Source organism: Medicago sativa, chromosome 1, assembly GCF_051527215.1.
Source record: "Medicago sativa cultivar Bolivia chromosome 1, Bolivia_mono, whole genome shotgun sequence".
In the NCBI taxonomy this organism is placed as follows: Eukaryota; Viridiplantae; Streptophyta; class Magnoliopsida; order Fabales; family Fabaceae; genus Medicago; species Medicago sativa.
Window position 1 is genome coordinate 13,190,789 of NC_140749.1, and position 17,053 is coordinate 13,207,841.

Below are 17,053 nucleotides of genomic sequence, written 5' to 3' on the forward strand. Positions count from 1 at the left end.
ACTCATTAGCTTAATTCCCCTATAATTCGCGCAATCTTGTATATCCCCCTTGTTCTTATAGATTGGAATTAAGGTGCTTCTTCTCCACTCGTCCGGCATTTTCTTCGTCCTCATAATCTCGTTGAAAAGTTTTGTGAGCCACCCAATTCCTCTATCGCCAAGACTTTTCCACACTTCAATAGGTATGTTGTCCGGCCCAACTGCCTTGCCATTACTCATCCTTTTCAACGCTTCTTTCACCTCGTGCTCCTGAATCCGGCGATAATAGTTATAGTTTCGGTCCTCCTCTCTGATGTCTAACCTGTTAGAGTCTGGTAAGATCTCATATCCTTCATTAAATAAGTTGTGGAAATACTTCTTCCATCTATCCTTAATATCTCTCTCTTGCACCAAAACTATACCCTCTTCATCCTTAATACACTTCACTTGGTCCAGGTCTCTTGTCTTTCGTTCTCGTCCCTTCGCAAGCTTGTATATAGATTTCTCCCCCTCCTTGGTACCTAAAGATTGGTATAATCCTTCAAATGCTTGAGTTCTCGCTTCGCTCACCGCCTTCTTAGCCTCTTTCCATTTTCTGAAACGTTACAAAAAAAAATGTCAAAGTACTTAACTTACATAAATATTTTTGGAGCATAAAAGTTCAGGGGCCTAAAATGAGCCTTAAAAAAATTGGAAGTCTAAAATCCTTGCTTTAGTGACAGCCTCTCGAATTGGCACGGTCTTAACTCATTAACGAGTTTTATCTCAATCACTTAATTTTTATACATACTATCTTACAATCTCACGTTAATTAACCAATATACATGCATGCTAAATTTGTTTTTCCTTTTTGCTGGCAACTCCATTATTGATGATTTGATTCCCTCTTCCCTCAACACCACGTTGTGCTCCACCATCAATCAACGTCTGCATGCTCAAATCCTTTTTTTTTTTTTATAATTATTTTGTTCTTTATTATATATAGTATAATTAATTAATCTTAATTGAGCTGATAACATAACAGGAACTTCAACCTCGTATTAATTATTAAATATAATATATACAACCTGTATGATATGCACAAATTACCTATAATTCTATATATGCCTAATATTACAACTGTTTAATCGGTTTTGACTTTATTTTAGTTATGATTTGATACTATGTCCCAGCCGATTAGTCACCCCTTGCCAAAAAGCTGTTAAAGATAAACTTCATATATCAACACGTCTTTAATATTTATTTATGCATAACCTTTTTAAGCAATTTTTTTAGTTCACATTTTTAATGACTTGTTATGTTAAAATATAAATTACAAATGTATCCTCTTATGTTCGCTAAAAAAAAAATGTATACTCTTACGGGTAGAAGAAGATTTTTTTTTTTTTTAAGAAATCAAAATAGAATATATTAACAATACCAATGGCTCAACTTTAGCATAAGGTGTACTAAAGCGACCACTCTAATGTACAATTAGTCTGTCAAAAATTACAAAACAAAGGTTAGTCGATACCCAAACAAAACAACGGGTCCGACCACCATCTCTGAGAACCAAATACAAAAGTGGTGTTATTAGCTTTCAACGACCACAAGGAATTATGTTTTACCTTCTCTATAATTTGGAAAATGGGTGTTTGGATGTTATTAAATAGCCTGTTATTACGTTCAATTCAAACTAGCCAAATGCACAAAAGCCATACTAGCTGAAGAAATGATCTGCAAGTCCTTGAATGACCTCTGTAATGAATAAATTGGATAAAGTGATCATTAATATTTTGAGGATCTGCACCTGAAATTCCAATCCACGACCTTACATGCTGCCACAAAGAACCAAACAATTCGCAATGAAGAAAAGGATGAGTTGCTGATTCGTCGAACCCACACCCCGCCACGCACCTAATATTGTCAGCTTGGATAATGCCGCGCCGAAGGAGGTTATTCTTGGTTGGCAACCTGTCACGTAACAATCTCCACGCAAGGATAGAGACCTTCAAAGGAACCTGCTTATGCTAGATGAGATCATTTATAACATCTTCTAAAGGAGGAACCTGAGTGGTGAGTATCTGATATGCGCCTCGCACAGTATAACCACCCCCAATGTCTTCTACCTATGGGTAGAAGATTCTGTTCACCAATAGACTAATTATAAAGATAGAATCTCCAATAATTTATTTTTCGGATGAATCAAACTATTTAACACCCTCCAAGATATTCTATTTATTTTTAGTAAAAAAAATATCCTTTACCAAGCCATTGGGTTTCTTCTATACAATTAGTTAGATATTACGTCCAAAAAAAACAATAGATATAATTTCACTTAAATTATGGTTGTTATTTTTTAAAGTGCAATATATTCAATGCCTATCTAAAAATATGAAACCGTAGACGTTACATGCAATAGTTTATATCCCATTCATTACGCTTAAAAATATGAGTAATGATATAGTTTATATCCCATTCATTACGCTTAAAAATATGAGTAATGATATTTTGACATCCATTTGATGACAACTTTGTTGACAACCTTGTTTTTCTCACTTCTTATTGGTCAAAAACAATGGAGAGAGAAAAAGGAAGAGAGAGGATAATAACATCATATAAGTATGAGAGAGAAAGTTGTCCAAAAATTATCAAAAAGTGATTGTCAAAATATCATTTCTCTAAAAATATATAGACCCCATTAGTCATATTGCATAGTGACCGTTGATTGTCCTTATCCCCACTTAAGAAAGAGTCAATGCAGGACCCACATCAAGGACTAATCCGTCATTCCATTCCATTCGTAAACGCGCATGTGTTCTCCCTTCTCGTGAAATTATAGGAGCCTCTAAAATTCCACACTCTTCACTATGTCCCTTTAAATACTCCTCACCACAACCCTCTATAAATAAACACCACACATCAAAATATTTCACTATAGTTCCATCTGTTTCAGTCTTTGTCCTTTCGATTCGTGTAAAATATCATGACTTCAGAGAATAACAAGAAACTTGATCATGATGATGATGAATTAAGGAGCAACTACAACACACCACAAAAACTTTCTCTTCCACCAACGTTATCACGACCGTGTTTTTTGTCTGAGGCACCAACTCCACCACCGCGAACGACGGCTATATCAATACCGTTTAAATGGGAGGAAGCACCAGGGAAGCCTAGGTCATGTCACACACGACCAGAGCCAAAAGAAAGAGAAGGTAACAACGTTGTTAGAGCTTTGGAACTTCCTCCTAGGTTGTTGTCTTTGGAGAGGGAGAGTACTAGCAATATTTACGCACCATCACCAACAACTGTTTTGGAAGGTCCATACGTTGGACGTGCAGTGTCTTTTACGACGTCGTATAGGGATAGTAATAACAAGGGCAGTGTGAATTTTGGGTCTAGTAGGTGGGGTGGGTTGAAGAAAAATAATAGAATTGACCGTGAGGGTAGTTTTGACTTTTCAAGTTGGAGTGTTGATGGGGGTGATAAGGTGAAGATCACCAGAGTTAAGAGAAGGGGAAGCTTCTCACATGGTACTTCACATTTGTGGGTATGTCTCTTTTCCTATCTTATTTTATATACCTTATCCATTCATGTCTCACTCTTCATGGATTGTAGTTTCAAATGCTTAGGGATAGTTCTTTAAAAAAGATTTTATAGGTTACTCACTAAAGAATAATTTATACAACAATTAATGGAAATTAATCATATTAGAAAATGATTTGACCGATGGAGTAGAAGTTAGATTAGTATCACTTTTAAATTTACACGTGTCTAATTTTTATGCAATTTATTGGTTTTATTTTTCCTTAGCTAAATTATACTAGTTTTTGGATGATTTTGGTCAGTTTAGATAATGTCTAGTGCAATTATTTCAACCCCTAGAGTGTCATGAAATTAATTCTTGATCTAAATCATTGATTAAGTGCAATCATTTTTGGTCGGTTTTTTGGATGATTTGTTAAATTGTTAGTTAAAATATTAATGGAGTTGATACACCCGATTGATATACTGTTGTTGTGAAGGTCATTTTTTCTAACTTTGATACAGTGTGCTGTGGTCCATCCCATTTATGGTTTTTGGTTTTATGGTTGCTTACTAGTTGGTATAAAATCTAACTCATACTATTGTGAATCATGTATAATCCTTAGGAAATAAGGTATTTCGTAGATAAAGGTAACGTTCAACTGGAAATAAATGGATCTTCTTGTGAAACTTCACTAACATGTGGTCCATGTTCAGCATGACCCTAAAAGTTTTTCCTTTTTCTATTAAATACACACATGTATCTAAAATATGATTGGTTCATTTTTAAATTTAAAAGAATACTAGCTTGAATTAATATTTAGCCTATGTCCAAATAATATTGATGTTTTTATAATTAAAATTAAAACAATCTTTGACCATACTATCATGGCCGGCCTAATGGAGTGGCTATTAAAATCATTGCATTAGGGCTTTCAATTTTTTGTCTATTTAAGTTCATGGTCCAATTCTTCCAATAAAAGTAGTAAAACTCAATATTATTAACTTCATGACACTAGGGGATGAAATATGATGTCTAAATACATTCTTTTATTTATAAATATGATCAGAGAGAGTACACCGAAAAATAATTGCGATGAATGCAAAACTTTATACTCTCATGCATGATGTTTGTTTGGTAAAAGAAAAGTTGAAGTTTCACTAGAATAGATAGATAACGAAAAATTAGTGCTTTTGTATTGCTATGACTTTTGGAGTTTGTTGCGTAACATTATCATTTATAATTGGTTTGGTTGTTGTGTTAATATTTCTTACTATTAAGAAACACTTTTATAACTGCAGGCAAGTATTTATGGAAGCTTTAAGCAAGTGGTCCCATGGAGGCGCAAACAAGAAAAACAACAAAATTGATAACGTTTGATGTTTAACCGATCTAAAGTTAGAACCGTCTTTCTTACCTTTTTCCTCCAAATAACATTACCACTTCTATTTGTATAGTAGCAAGAATATGAAAACATCAAAACTAGGTCCAAATTTACGGTTTTATAAGTTATAAACTATGCCCTATATTATATATACGCTAAAAAGTATATGTATCTTATCAATGACATGTACTTTTTTGCTTATATTTAAGTTCAGATAGAGCACGATAATACTAGTATATCTTAGGAATGGATTTCAAATGTTAGATTATGGCAATGTGTTAACAATAAAAAATAATAATATTAGCATATGGACTTGATCACTATAGTGTTTGTATGAAATGAAATCACTTACTTATATTATTACTCATGTCACAGCTTCACTACTTTAATTTGTCTTTTACTTGAGAATGGGGCATAGTTTGATTTTGTATTTATACTTTTTAGTTTGTTATATGCAAGTTGTGATCACTTTCAACATAATGGAGTACATTATCAATCGCATTCTTGTGTAATTCATGATTTTTCATGACTTGTTTTCTTTTAATTCTTCTCTAGAACTATAAAATAAGAACTGATAGATTTTAATGATTTGTTATAATGGAACCAACAATGACAGTGTATAATTTCCATATATAAAAAAAAAAAAAAATCGAACATATGGATCTCAAATGAATCAACAGTAAATTACTCGGCTTAGTGATGGTCTGTCTGGTGAACAAGATTGAAAGATAGGACATGATATAACTATTATATAATCATTTAATCTGTTATTTGATGCACCAATATGAAAAGATAAATTAAACTAATTTTTTATTTTATTCTACTCACCCTTTGTTATTTTTATCCTTTTGATGAGTTAGCAACCTCATAAGATAAAGCAATCACACGCCTTCTTCTATTCCTCAAAAACCTCATTCAACACTCTCTCTCTCTCAAAATTGTATTTCGGTTTTTTTCTTCTTCTCTTCAATGATTCTATCTCAACCAATCATTTTATTGCATCATTAACCATTGTTTGTTCCCAATTTCAATAATTTGTAACAATTGATCCCAATTTTTTCATGTACATGTTGCCCTGGGATCCCCCCCCCCCCCCCCCCCTCCCTATTTGTGTGTTTAATTTGAACCATTTTTTGTTTAATTGTTCCATCAAATGTTTGGGTTTTCAAATTTTTTCCTCAATTTGTTTTTTTTTTCTATGGATTTTTTTTTTCTTCAATTTTTTGTAAAAAATTTCTTTGTTCTTGTCGTGCCTCAAACACATGATATCATATTTTTTATCAAGTGTGAACCAAACATATGATATGATAGATTTTTATCCTATCATTATCCAACTCTTTATTCTATCAAATTGCTATCGTATACTGCATATCAAATGGGTCATGATAGTTTTTATTAGTGTAAGCTATTTTTTATTGGAAAATGTTAACGAGTGCCCCTGGGACACCGGTTAAGGAAGCTAAAAGAAGAAAGTGAAAGTCAAAAAAGACACTTTTTAATCTTTTAATGCATTGATTACACAGCTTTCAAGGCAAATATTACTATATTTGCTTCCTTAACCAGTGCCCCGGGGACACTGGTTAACAAGACCCTTTTTTATTTTCTTACGACATGTTTTTTTGAGAGGTTCTTGCAACATATTTTTAATATTTTTTATGATAAAAGAATATAATGGTATCATAAAGAGGTGATAAACGAATATAACGAAGTTACACTACTTAGCAAGAAAAATAAAAGCCCCATCAATCATCTATGAGAATTTGAACTTCTTGTTCAGTCAAAAATTAGAGAATTTATATTCTAAAAGGGAGCCCAAACAATAACAACATACAATACAAGAGACAAATAGACCAACCAACCCAAACCAGCTAACAAGAACACTATAGAGACAAATATATATATATATATATATATATATATATATATTATTTGTCTACATTTCAATCCTCAGTATCTTTTCTAAATATGCTAAAATCATCAAAGTTAATAAAGCAATTGTGCTCAAATGGTTAATGAGCTCATCCAAAGAACAAATTATTCAAGAGAACCTAAGTTTGATTCTTAGGTGGAACAATTTGACCAAACTTTACTTACCTCTTATTCGAACTTTGGATTGCCAAAGCCCCATTTCCATGGAAATCGAATGATAAACGACAAAAAAATCACCAAAATTATTAACTATTAAATGTAGAGAACTAATGTATTTAGAAATATACTCTTATTTAGAAAAGAGATTGGTGATTTAAAAAAAAAAAGTTAAATTCTTCTTTATTTTTCAAAAGAAATAGATAATTCTATTTGAAGAGAGATAAACATATAATGACGTTTGAAAAAAATCTTACCTACCATCCAAGAATGTTTTGACCTCACGAATTGTTGTTATCTTTTATCTTTTTTGGAGTTGTTGTTTTGCCTGAAATATCTTCTTCCTCTATTTGGGTCTCTGTGGAGATACTTAAATAAGTACTTTATAGCTCTGAACTTGTTGCAACATTCAAAATTTATAAGTGATTTAAAAGCTAAATTTTTTCAATTGTATGTAAGAACATTACGATTATCCAAATTGATATCTCTTTTTTCACATGTCTTCGATTGTCTCTACTTCTATACGTTGAAAATTCATCCTTATCTATTATTGTTTCAGCACAAATTATTTTGGGAAAGTTTTGGTTGCAAACACTACGAACCATGTAATGTGCATTTTCGTTTGGAGCTCCACACGATCCATGTAGCATGAATTGTTTGATTGCATTAAAAGTATTTGAATCATATTCCTTAGACGGCCAGTAGCAGATGTTGTTGTATCTTGATGTACAACGACATCAAATATGTTTATGTATAGATATGCGTGCGCGACTGTTTGATTCAACCTATATCAATGCAACCATTGTTCTTCAACGTTGTGTATGTGCCAACAACATATTGTTGGAATAATCCACCACCATAAATGACAGTGTTTGCCTCAAATGTTCTTTATTGTATTCAGTGAGCATAACATTATTTCATTATTAATTTTTTCTTTTAGTTTTCTTCCTTCCATCATTTTGAGAATAAAACATGTCTAAGTAAAATTCATCATCACAATAAAAAAAAATAAAGATTATCACATTTCCATGAATTTATGATTAAATTCTTTTATCCTCTCTAGACCTTCTTATTTATGGTCTATAAATATATCTTGTCTGCCATTAGATTGACCTAATTCTCCAATAATGAGTCCAACAATTTACGTCGTCGTGGATATTGTATACTATCGCAACTCATTTGATCTTGTGTAATGTTATATGAATTCTCTTTGCTTTCGGTGCAAATATTTCATTTTTGGCCATTCTAAAGAGTTTAGCAATCCAAAAAAATAGTTTATAATTACTAATTGTGTTGTGGAACTGAGATGCAGTAACTTTTTTTTTTGTTCCTCATTTTGTTATGTCTTTCTATTGTTACTGATTAACCCAGTTAGTATTTTCTACGTAAGAGTAGAGTAAATAATAAACAAGAATATAAAAATGACATGCAAATAACTATTAGAAACTTCGTTATTCTCTTTACTTAATGCTAAAAGCCATGACAACGACAAAAGCTATTTTACATATATATGTCATCGAAATAATCTTATTTCACCTGAAATTAAGAATTTGTTTCCTTTTAAATCTGTTTTGTTAAAAGGTAGCAAGTTTTTATGTATGTTGTTCTTCAGCTTTATCATTTTGAAATCAAATAAAAGAAATAAGCGAACAATGTAAAATATTTGTTGAATGAATCTACAAATTGCAAGATAAGATAGTTGTAGCATTATAACAATAGACTTAAAAAAACATGTGTTTTGTAATACAATGCATACTATTTTTTTTGACAAATTTTAATATTATTGTTTCACAAATTGAATGACCTATTTTATCCATATGTGCATAAGTGATGATCCTATTACTCTTTGAATCGAGTTATTTTGAATCTAGCTTATTGGAATCCAACAAGCTTCTTTATATCATGTGTTGCAACTGCATATGCAAATAATTAAATGACGAAAGATTTTAAACAACTATTCACTTCTTCTTGGACAAATATTTTTATAATGCATAATGGTATAAGAATAAAAAAAAAACTAAATTTTGATTAATATGTGATGTATGAGTTATGAAAATAAAGGGATTTGCACTATATGGTATGAATCAGGGGCGGAGCCAGGAATTTCAACTAGTGGAGGCACTATATATATATTTTACATAGCAGGAATATATATATATATATATATATATATATATATATATATATATATTAACAACAAAGTGCCAAAATACTAAGAACAAAAAACACAAATAAACACCTATAATACTAATAGGCCGCTGGAATATATATATATATATATATATATATATATATTAACAACAAAGTGCCAAAATACTAAGAACAAAAAACACAAATAAACACCTATAATACTAATAGGCCGTTGGAATATATATATATATATATATATATATATATATATATATATATAGCAGGAAAACACAACAGCACTGCAGCAAAAGGCAAAAAGAAAAACCTGCAATATATAATAGGAAAAGAGCACCCTTGCCTAAGCTCCAAAACCACAAAAACAACAAAGGCCATCACCAAACCAAAACCCAACTGCCAACAACAATTACAATTGTCCTCTATGACTTGTCATATTTTGGAAATATCGAATGATTTTCTCATTTTCAATCTCAATAAAAATCTCTCTCTATATATAAGTAACTTGACAATCATTTAACCATTGATCACCCATTCGATTTCGCAACTGGTTTGTAAAATCTCTTCATTGAATGTTTACTGCTACAAATTACAAGTTTATTGATCAGAGCAGAATCAATTTATAATTCTAAAAACACTACTTTTTTTTATAAGTTATAACCACCCTATAAACACTACTCATGAGTACATAAAAATCATAGGAAATCAATCATAAAAAGAACATAAAAATATCAACACAAACACTTAAAGCAATAAAATAGCAGTAAAGTTTAAGATTGTTGAATAATCCCAAATAATCACTTATCAAACCCTAACAATAAAGTTTACACAATCAACATAAATTCAATATCAACAAGGTAATAATAGATGTTAACTCTCATTACAATAATAAACAAATAAAACAAATAAGTTAAAATCATAAAAATAAGGAAGAGAGTGTACCTCTTAGATCACCACCAATGGAGGAAGACAGAAAAAAATAAGGAATAAGAAGATTAGAGACACAAGAAACAAGGAAGAGGAAGTTTTATTTTAAAACAAGGATGTGGATGTGGTTGATTTTTTGATGTGGTTGAAACAGAGAGGGAGTTTGTTTGTTCACTGTGAGAAAGAAAGAAAGAAAGCGTGATTGTGAATTGTGGATGGCGGGACGTGTGTTGTGTTGTGTTGTGTTGGTGTGAATCAGAATTGTGTTAGCCAATTGGGCCTTGGGATTGGGCAGTTGGGCTACTGGGTGGGACTGTGGGAGTGTTTGATATTTTAGAAATTACTAAAGCAATAGTGGGTGGGGTGTTATTAGCAGCATATGTATATGTATATAAAAAAAAAATTAGAAAGATTTGTGCAGGCAGGAGCCCCCACAATCATGTGAGTGGCTCCGCCCCTGGTATGAATGTGAAAAACAACAATGCATGTTTCTTGATTCATATTTTCAGGTGTAAAAGGAGCAATGCATCCGTCTACGTGAAGTTTGTGTTATTCAACAAACTACATTTGATGACACTGACTTATAAGTATTAGTCTATGATAACTAATATATTTATATATAGTTTATATATAAACTTCAGGAATTTCACAATTACATGTCATTATGAATATGAAAAATAATAGGCAGCCAAAATAATAATACGCATTATGAAGATTGAATGTTTTTTTTTTATTGAACTTTCTATATTAAACGATGAAACAAACATCAACAAGATGTGAACACTAGTTTTCGACAAATAATGAAATGTCACATACAAATACTGTAACACCCCATTTTTCCCAACATAAAAATTTCATTTAAAATCAGAGTATTTAATTCATAACGGAATGCCACACACTACTTTAACATCTCAGAACAGATAATAATAATTATCCTTCAAATTCAACATCATGAAAATCTTAAACTGTTGCAGCGGAAAATAGTTCAACATTTAAAAGTCTTGGCACGCAGGCCTTATTGAAAAATCCCATAAATTAGTTCATAAAAGAGACACGTAAGGAACAGAAGTAAAAGCAAGCCCCCATCCCGTTATGTATCAGAGCACCTAGACACCAACTGAGAGTCCACTCATGAACGCCTCTAATCTTTATTACCTGCACATTACCCACGGTCGAGGCAACATATACACAGAAGGGGTGAGATTTCATAATCAATACATTAAGCATATAATCCAATAAAATGCATTTAACAACTTAAACATTAGTAACATATCAACAATTAACAATTAGCATATTTTTCTTTTCATAACAAATACAATCATCGAATATCATTACTAATTTTCATCACAAATCATAGTCAACTTAACACTCAACTTGACGACACAACTCATCTTTGACCATGCAACTCTATCAACTCAACAACAACTTGACAACACAACTCATCTTAGACCATGCAACTCTATCAACTCAACAACAACTTGACAACTTAAACATCATGAAACTTCTTGATATGCAAATGCATGTGGTACCAATCAACAACAAAATGAGCATAATAGGCTCCTCAACGTGTGAGCACAAAGGCTGCCGGGCCTAAAGCCCCCAACTTTAATGAGCACAAAGACTGCCGGGCCTAAAGCCCCCAACTTTAATGAGCACAATGGCTGCCGGGCCTAAAGCCCCCAACTTTAATGAGCACAAAGGCTGCCGGGCTTAAAGCCCCCAACTTTAATGAGTATGCAATGAACATCCACTTCCAACAACTTAGACAACAACATGAACAACTCAAACGACTCATAATCATGGACAACTTCTTAAATTCCAACAACATAGACCGACTCATGCAACATCAAGACACTAACAGTCAATAGCAGGAAACAGCAGCAAGATACAACATTTAATAACACTTGAATGCGTTAACATCATCTAAGGAATGAATTACATCAACATAAGTATCATAAAGCATCATAATATCATTCATGCAACAACACTACTAATCTCAGTCACCTAACAGACTTCTGGAGCTTATGAAAGTATCCTAAACAGCTCTCTTACTTACTTCTAAGGTCAACTCAAGACTACAAGTGCGAAAGGATCGCATCGGGACAATTTTGGGCGACTAACAGCCTAACTCGCAGTGGCGAGTGATTCTACTCGCAGTGGCGAGCTCAAAGGTCTGGCTCGCAGTTGCGAGCGATGTTACTCGCAGTTGCGAGTGTCTTGGGGTAGCTCGCAGTTGCGAGTGTTCTTGCTCGCAGGTGCGAGCGATGAATGTCAGTACGGCCAGAAACCTAAAAATCACAACTTTTCACCTATATTCATGATTCCTTCATCCAAATAGCATCTAATTATCATCTTAAGTCATATCTAAGGTCTGTAAACTAATTTTGCATCAATCTAACATCTGTTCTTGATTCATTCATCAAAATTGATCCTAAACCTAATTCTCAATTCTCACCAAAACTTAACCTAATCATGCTAAATTCATCCTATAGAATTATACCCTTAATAATATTGAAAATTAATCTCACCCTTACCTGAATTGAAGCTTTCACATCACATCATCAACGGCAACTACCCATTCAATTAGTTTAACATGAACGTCAGCTAGAAATAAAGAAGCGGTAAAACCAAGATATTCCGTGAAGAGGGATATGGCTGCTTTATAAATCCATTGACAACATTCGATAAAACCACCAATAGTAGATGACAGCGATTGTAACCCCTCCATGAATCAAGAACGAATTCTGAGACCTATCCTTGCCTGCTATGCGAGACTTGTTTCTTAGGGTCATTAGCTTTTTGGTTGTGTGCGGCGCAGGAGATACATATGTAATGTTTCCAAGATATGTATATATATATTAGGTTATCATGGTGCACAAACATACACACTTTTATTTTCCATAAGACTTCCGTGTCCTCCAATATATCTATATATTTTTAAAGAAACTACTTCTAATTCTAACTATATTCTTAGCAAACTAATAAATATGTATAAATTATCACACTAATTTTCTAAATTCACAAAACAGCCCCACTTCTAATATTTTTATTTTATTTTTCATATTTTATTTTATTAAATAATAAAATAAGTCTCAATACCTCATAACATCTCTAAAAATCATAACATCGCATATATCACATAATTTTCAGATAAATCATATATCTCTCATAAAATCATGTAAACCTCATAAATCACTTAAATTCATAAATCATATAAATATATATAGATATATTTCTAAATAATTAAATAATTTACGACGGGCGTTACAAATACAAATTTCTTAAACTTCGAGAAATTCTTGAGCAATACATGAAACCCTAGATTGATATAAACTTGAAAATTTCTTAAAACTTCCATGATTCCATCTCCACAAATTTGATTGCACGATTCCATCATAACATTGGCACAAGACTATACCTTTTCCTCGGAGTACCCTGTACGTAACTTCAAATTGTTACTCCAAAAAGAATACCTTCCAATAACAAATCTTGCACAATACACATCACAAGCAGCAATCATTGAAGGCTTATAGTCGCACATAATGGAATTGTTTATCAAGCTGAGTTCCAAAAAGAAAGACACCATGTTCTCCTTGATCTTGTCTTCATCAGATAAAAGACATGCCCTTATGTTTTTAACAAGAAAAACATAAGGTGTTGGAATAACACGAGTATTATAAAACACATGGTTATCATCATAAGAATAACATACGTAGTATAAAAAAGAACTAAGTAATACATCAGCAACAACCACCACAACAACAAACTTAGATGAGTTTTTTCAGAATTATGTAAACTTGAAACTTCTGATCACAATTGAAAGGTCAGGATTATTTTAACTTAAACACACAGTTTAAATCTCAACCGTTTGATATGAGATGAGTAGCTAAGATTGGAAACAGCGTGAAACTGCCTAATTTTACAGCACCAAAACCTAGTCCGTAAATCTCGATGGCATGTGATTTGATTAAATTGACCGTGATATCGATCGTACACTGGTAAAAGCAGTTCAGATGAGGTAATTCAACCTTGGAAATGCTAACAAATGTTCTTAAATCATCTTTAATGGGGTTTGCTAAAAAACATGAAGGTACAAGTAAACAAAAGTGCACATTTTTATTTGGACAAAAAAGTTAATATCCATTAGTGTAAGCCAATTTAAAGTAAGAGATAGTTTAGTAAATATCCCTCAAGTTGTTTGTTATAAAATAAAAGTGGGTCTACGTTAGTAAATTAGTGCAAGTTAACAAATACTCCCTCCGTTGTTAATTATAAGCAAATTTTACTTTTTAGGTTCATTTAGTTAATGATGTATGTGGTTCATAATATAGACCACATACATCATTAATTGAATGAATTTAAAAAGTCAAATTTGCTTATAATTAGTAACGGTGGGAGTATGTTCTAATGACAAATTACTAAAGTAACCCTCAAGTTATTAGTTTTAAATAATAAAGATGAAGAATACTTTTGTAAAATGAAAAGATGCGTTTTTGCTAACTTAAGTTGATTTTAAGGCGTTTCTAAAAATTGGAATGTCTACTATCATACTATTTTTGCAGGTCAATTTTAAAGACGATTTTGTTGACAACGGGAAAGGGTCAGACATTATGTTCTAGGTTGAAGGTTGATGATTATTTTCTATCCACATTGTTTTATTCTTAAATCTGTTGCATGAATATTTGTTCTCTTGAATGTGGTATTTTTGCTTCAATTGATATGTACACTTTGCGTTCTCTTTGAACATGGTATTGTAGCTTCAATTGATACATTCAGTTAAATTGGCAATCTCAATTTCTTTGTTTCAGGAAGAAGATTTTACGCACTTAAACATCGTTTGATTGCTTCGTCAAAATATTTCAAGGCAATGTTAACTGTTCCCGAGAATTATGTGGTGTTTTATCTTGGTTTTCGGGTGTCAAACATTGATTACGTTTGAACCTTTCTAACCGGTGATATCTTATTTTTTCTTGGGAAGGGAAAAAGTAAGCAAAACCCTTGAGAATCGAGGTCTGGGAGTTGTTTTCGCTACGGGAAGGTGTTAGGCACCCATAACGACTATAGTATCCTATAGGAACTGTCTTTAATTTCTACGCGCGCGCTTTATTTTTAAATGCTATTTGAAAGATGATATTTACACCTAAAGTTTGCTAAGTGAAGAATTGGAGGGAGAAGAAAGTGTTTGAATTTTTATTTTATTTGAATTGAAGGAATATTGGTTCCTTGCCTACGTACCCTTTTAAGGGATCAAATCCACCGTAGTTCTCTTCCAAAAAATGTTTTTGTTTTTGTTGGTTGATTTTAAGTTTGAAGAATGAGAGAGAGGCCTTAAAGGCATGAGAATTTAAGAAAAGGTGAGGTTTGATTAGTTATTTTGGAAAAAAGTCAAGTATGATTAAGATTCATTAGGATTTTGATTAAGAAAAAGAAAAGGAAAATTCAATGGGATTTTGATCCCAAGGTTTGTTTAGAAAATGATTTGAGTGAAGTTTGTTCATATTTTTTGGGAAATTGATTTTTCTAAGTATGAATCCTAGGCATTCATCTAAACATACAATCCTAAACATACATCTAAACATGCATATTCTAGCTATATATCTAAAGTGGTGTGTGTGCATGTGTCGGTGCTTGTGTCGGTGTACATCATTAGAGTCCATTGTCCTTTACATCATGCCCTAGATACATTCTATGGTCTTGCAAGAAACTTAAATTGTATGAAAGTAAAGTACAAAAAGTCCTAAGTATTACATTCTAATTTTTGGTGAAACTTAAAGTGTAAGAAATAAGATGAATATGGGATGAAATGGGAATGCTTATGAGACATGAAATGAAATGGTTAGTAACACATGGTAATATCAAAAGAAATAAAGCAAGAAGACACTATAACATAAGGCATAGAAAAACAACCCAAAACAAAGGCCAAATGAGTGCAAAATATGACTAAAATTTGCTCATAAAATGCAAAAGTCATGTGACCTATAATTCTCACATTCCAACACACTTTTAAAGGTTTAGAATCAGATTTTGGAATAGAAATTAAGGCAACATGGTTAACTTGTCATTTTTTGGAAGCAAACTTAGGCATATTTGCATTATTTATTTACACAAGTAACTTGTAAGCTAAGTAATTAATCAAGATTCACACTCATGCAGCAATATTAAACACAAGCAGCAACAATGAGCTCACAAACCTCAAGCAACATACACTACAAACAATTACCAAAGGCTTGAGGTGGATTTGGACAATTTCCATAATATTTTTCACATGAAATCAAGAAATAATGCAAGAAAATGTGATGATGCTTTTCAACAAAATTTTAGTAAACAAGATGCATAGAAACATCACCAAAATAACAAGAGACATACATGAAGATTTTTAGAATTTCCAAAGAATTTTAGACACAAAACATGCAAAATTTCACAAACTTTAACAAAAAAATAGTAAAGAATTAATCAAACAATACTACCTATATTTTTTTTTTAGTTTCAATACATATCATCATCACAAACACATCAAGAAAGTGGTCAAGAAGCCATAGGAAAGTTTTTAGGAATTTTTTTTAAAAGATTTTTGGTAAAAACGTGGTGTAAACATCACCGAACAGTGTTAAAATAGCAAGAAAATTGAGTTAGTATTTTTAGGTCCAAAATTAGGGTATAACAGCTGCCCCTATTTAAGTTTCTTTGTCCGGAGAGTCAAGAGACGAAGTCTTTGAGTTGACGGGACGAAGATACTTAAATATTAACATTTGCACTGTTTTTGGACATAAAAATACGCTTTCAGATTTTCAAAAATATGAATGCCATGCAATACTTTGATTATGCATGCAAGACAAACAACTGGAGTCTATGGAACATGTCATGTCACTGGGGATTCAGGTGGACATTGACAGGGTAGACAAACCAGGGGATAGAAAATAAGGTACAAGCTGTTCTTTGGATCGAACTAGTCACTTGACCAAGGAATACAAAACAAGAGATAGGTACAAGCTGTTCTTGGGATCGAACTTGGCACTTGACCGGAA

At 32.2% G+C, this 17,053-nt stretch overlaps 1 protein-coding gene and 1 long non-coding RNA gene across 2 annotated transcripts; one reads left to right on the top strand and one right to left on the bottom strand.

Moving 5' to 3' along the window:
- Nucleotides 1-2,868: 2,868 nt before the first annotated feature.
- On the top strand, nucleotides 2,869-5,238 carry LOC146952820 (uncharacterized protein At4g00950). The gene is made up of 2 exons (XM_085706381.1): nucleotides 2,869-3,511; nucleotides 4,789-5,238. The coding sequence occupies exons 1-2, from the start codon at nucleotides 2,945-2,947 to the stop codon at nucleotides 4,855-4,857; spliced, it is 636 nt and encodes a 211-aa protein (XP_085562507.1). The 5' UTR covers nucleotides 2,869-2,944; the 3' UTR covers nucleotides 4,858-5,238.
- A 5,624-nt stretch (nucleotides 5,239-10,862) lies between these two features.
- Nucleotides 10,863-12,900, bottom strand: LOC146952821 (uncharacterized). The gene is made up of 2 exons (XR_015025698.1): nucleotides 12,563-12,900; nucleotides 10,863-11,183 (listed from the first exon to the last, which is right to left on the bottom strand). It is a non-coding gene; the product is annotated as an uncharacterized LOC146952821 (long non-coding RNA).
- Between the last annotated feature and the right edge of the window lie 4,153 nt (nucleotides 12,901-17,053).

Excerpts from the sequence above, each read along its gene's own strand:
- LOC146952820 (XM_085706381.1), top strand. The coding sequence starts at position 2,945 with ATGACTTCAGAGAATAACAAGAAACTTGATCATGATGATGATGAATTA. Across the intron at positions 3,512-4,788 it reads ATGGTACTTCACATTTGTGG|GCAAGTATTTATGGAAGCTT; the intron begins GTATGTCTCTTT and ends TTATAACTGCAG.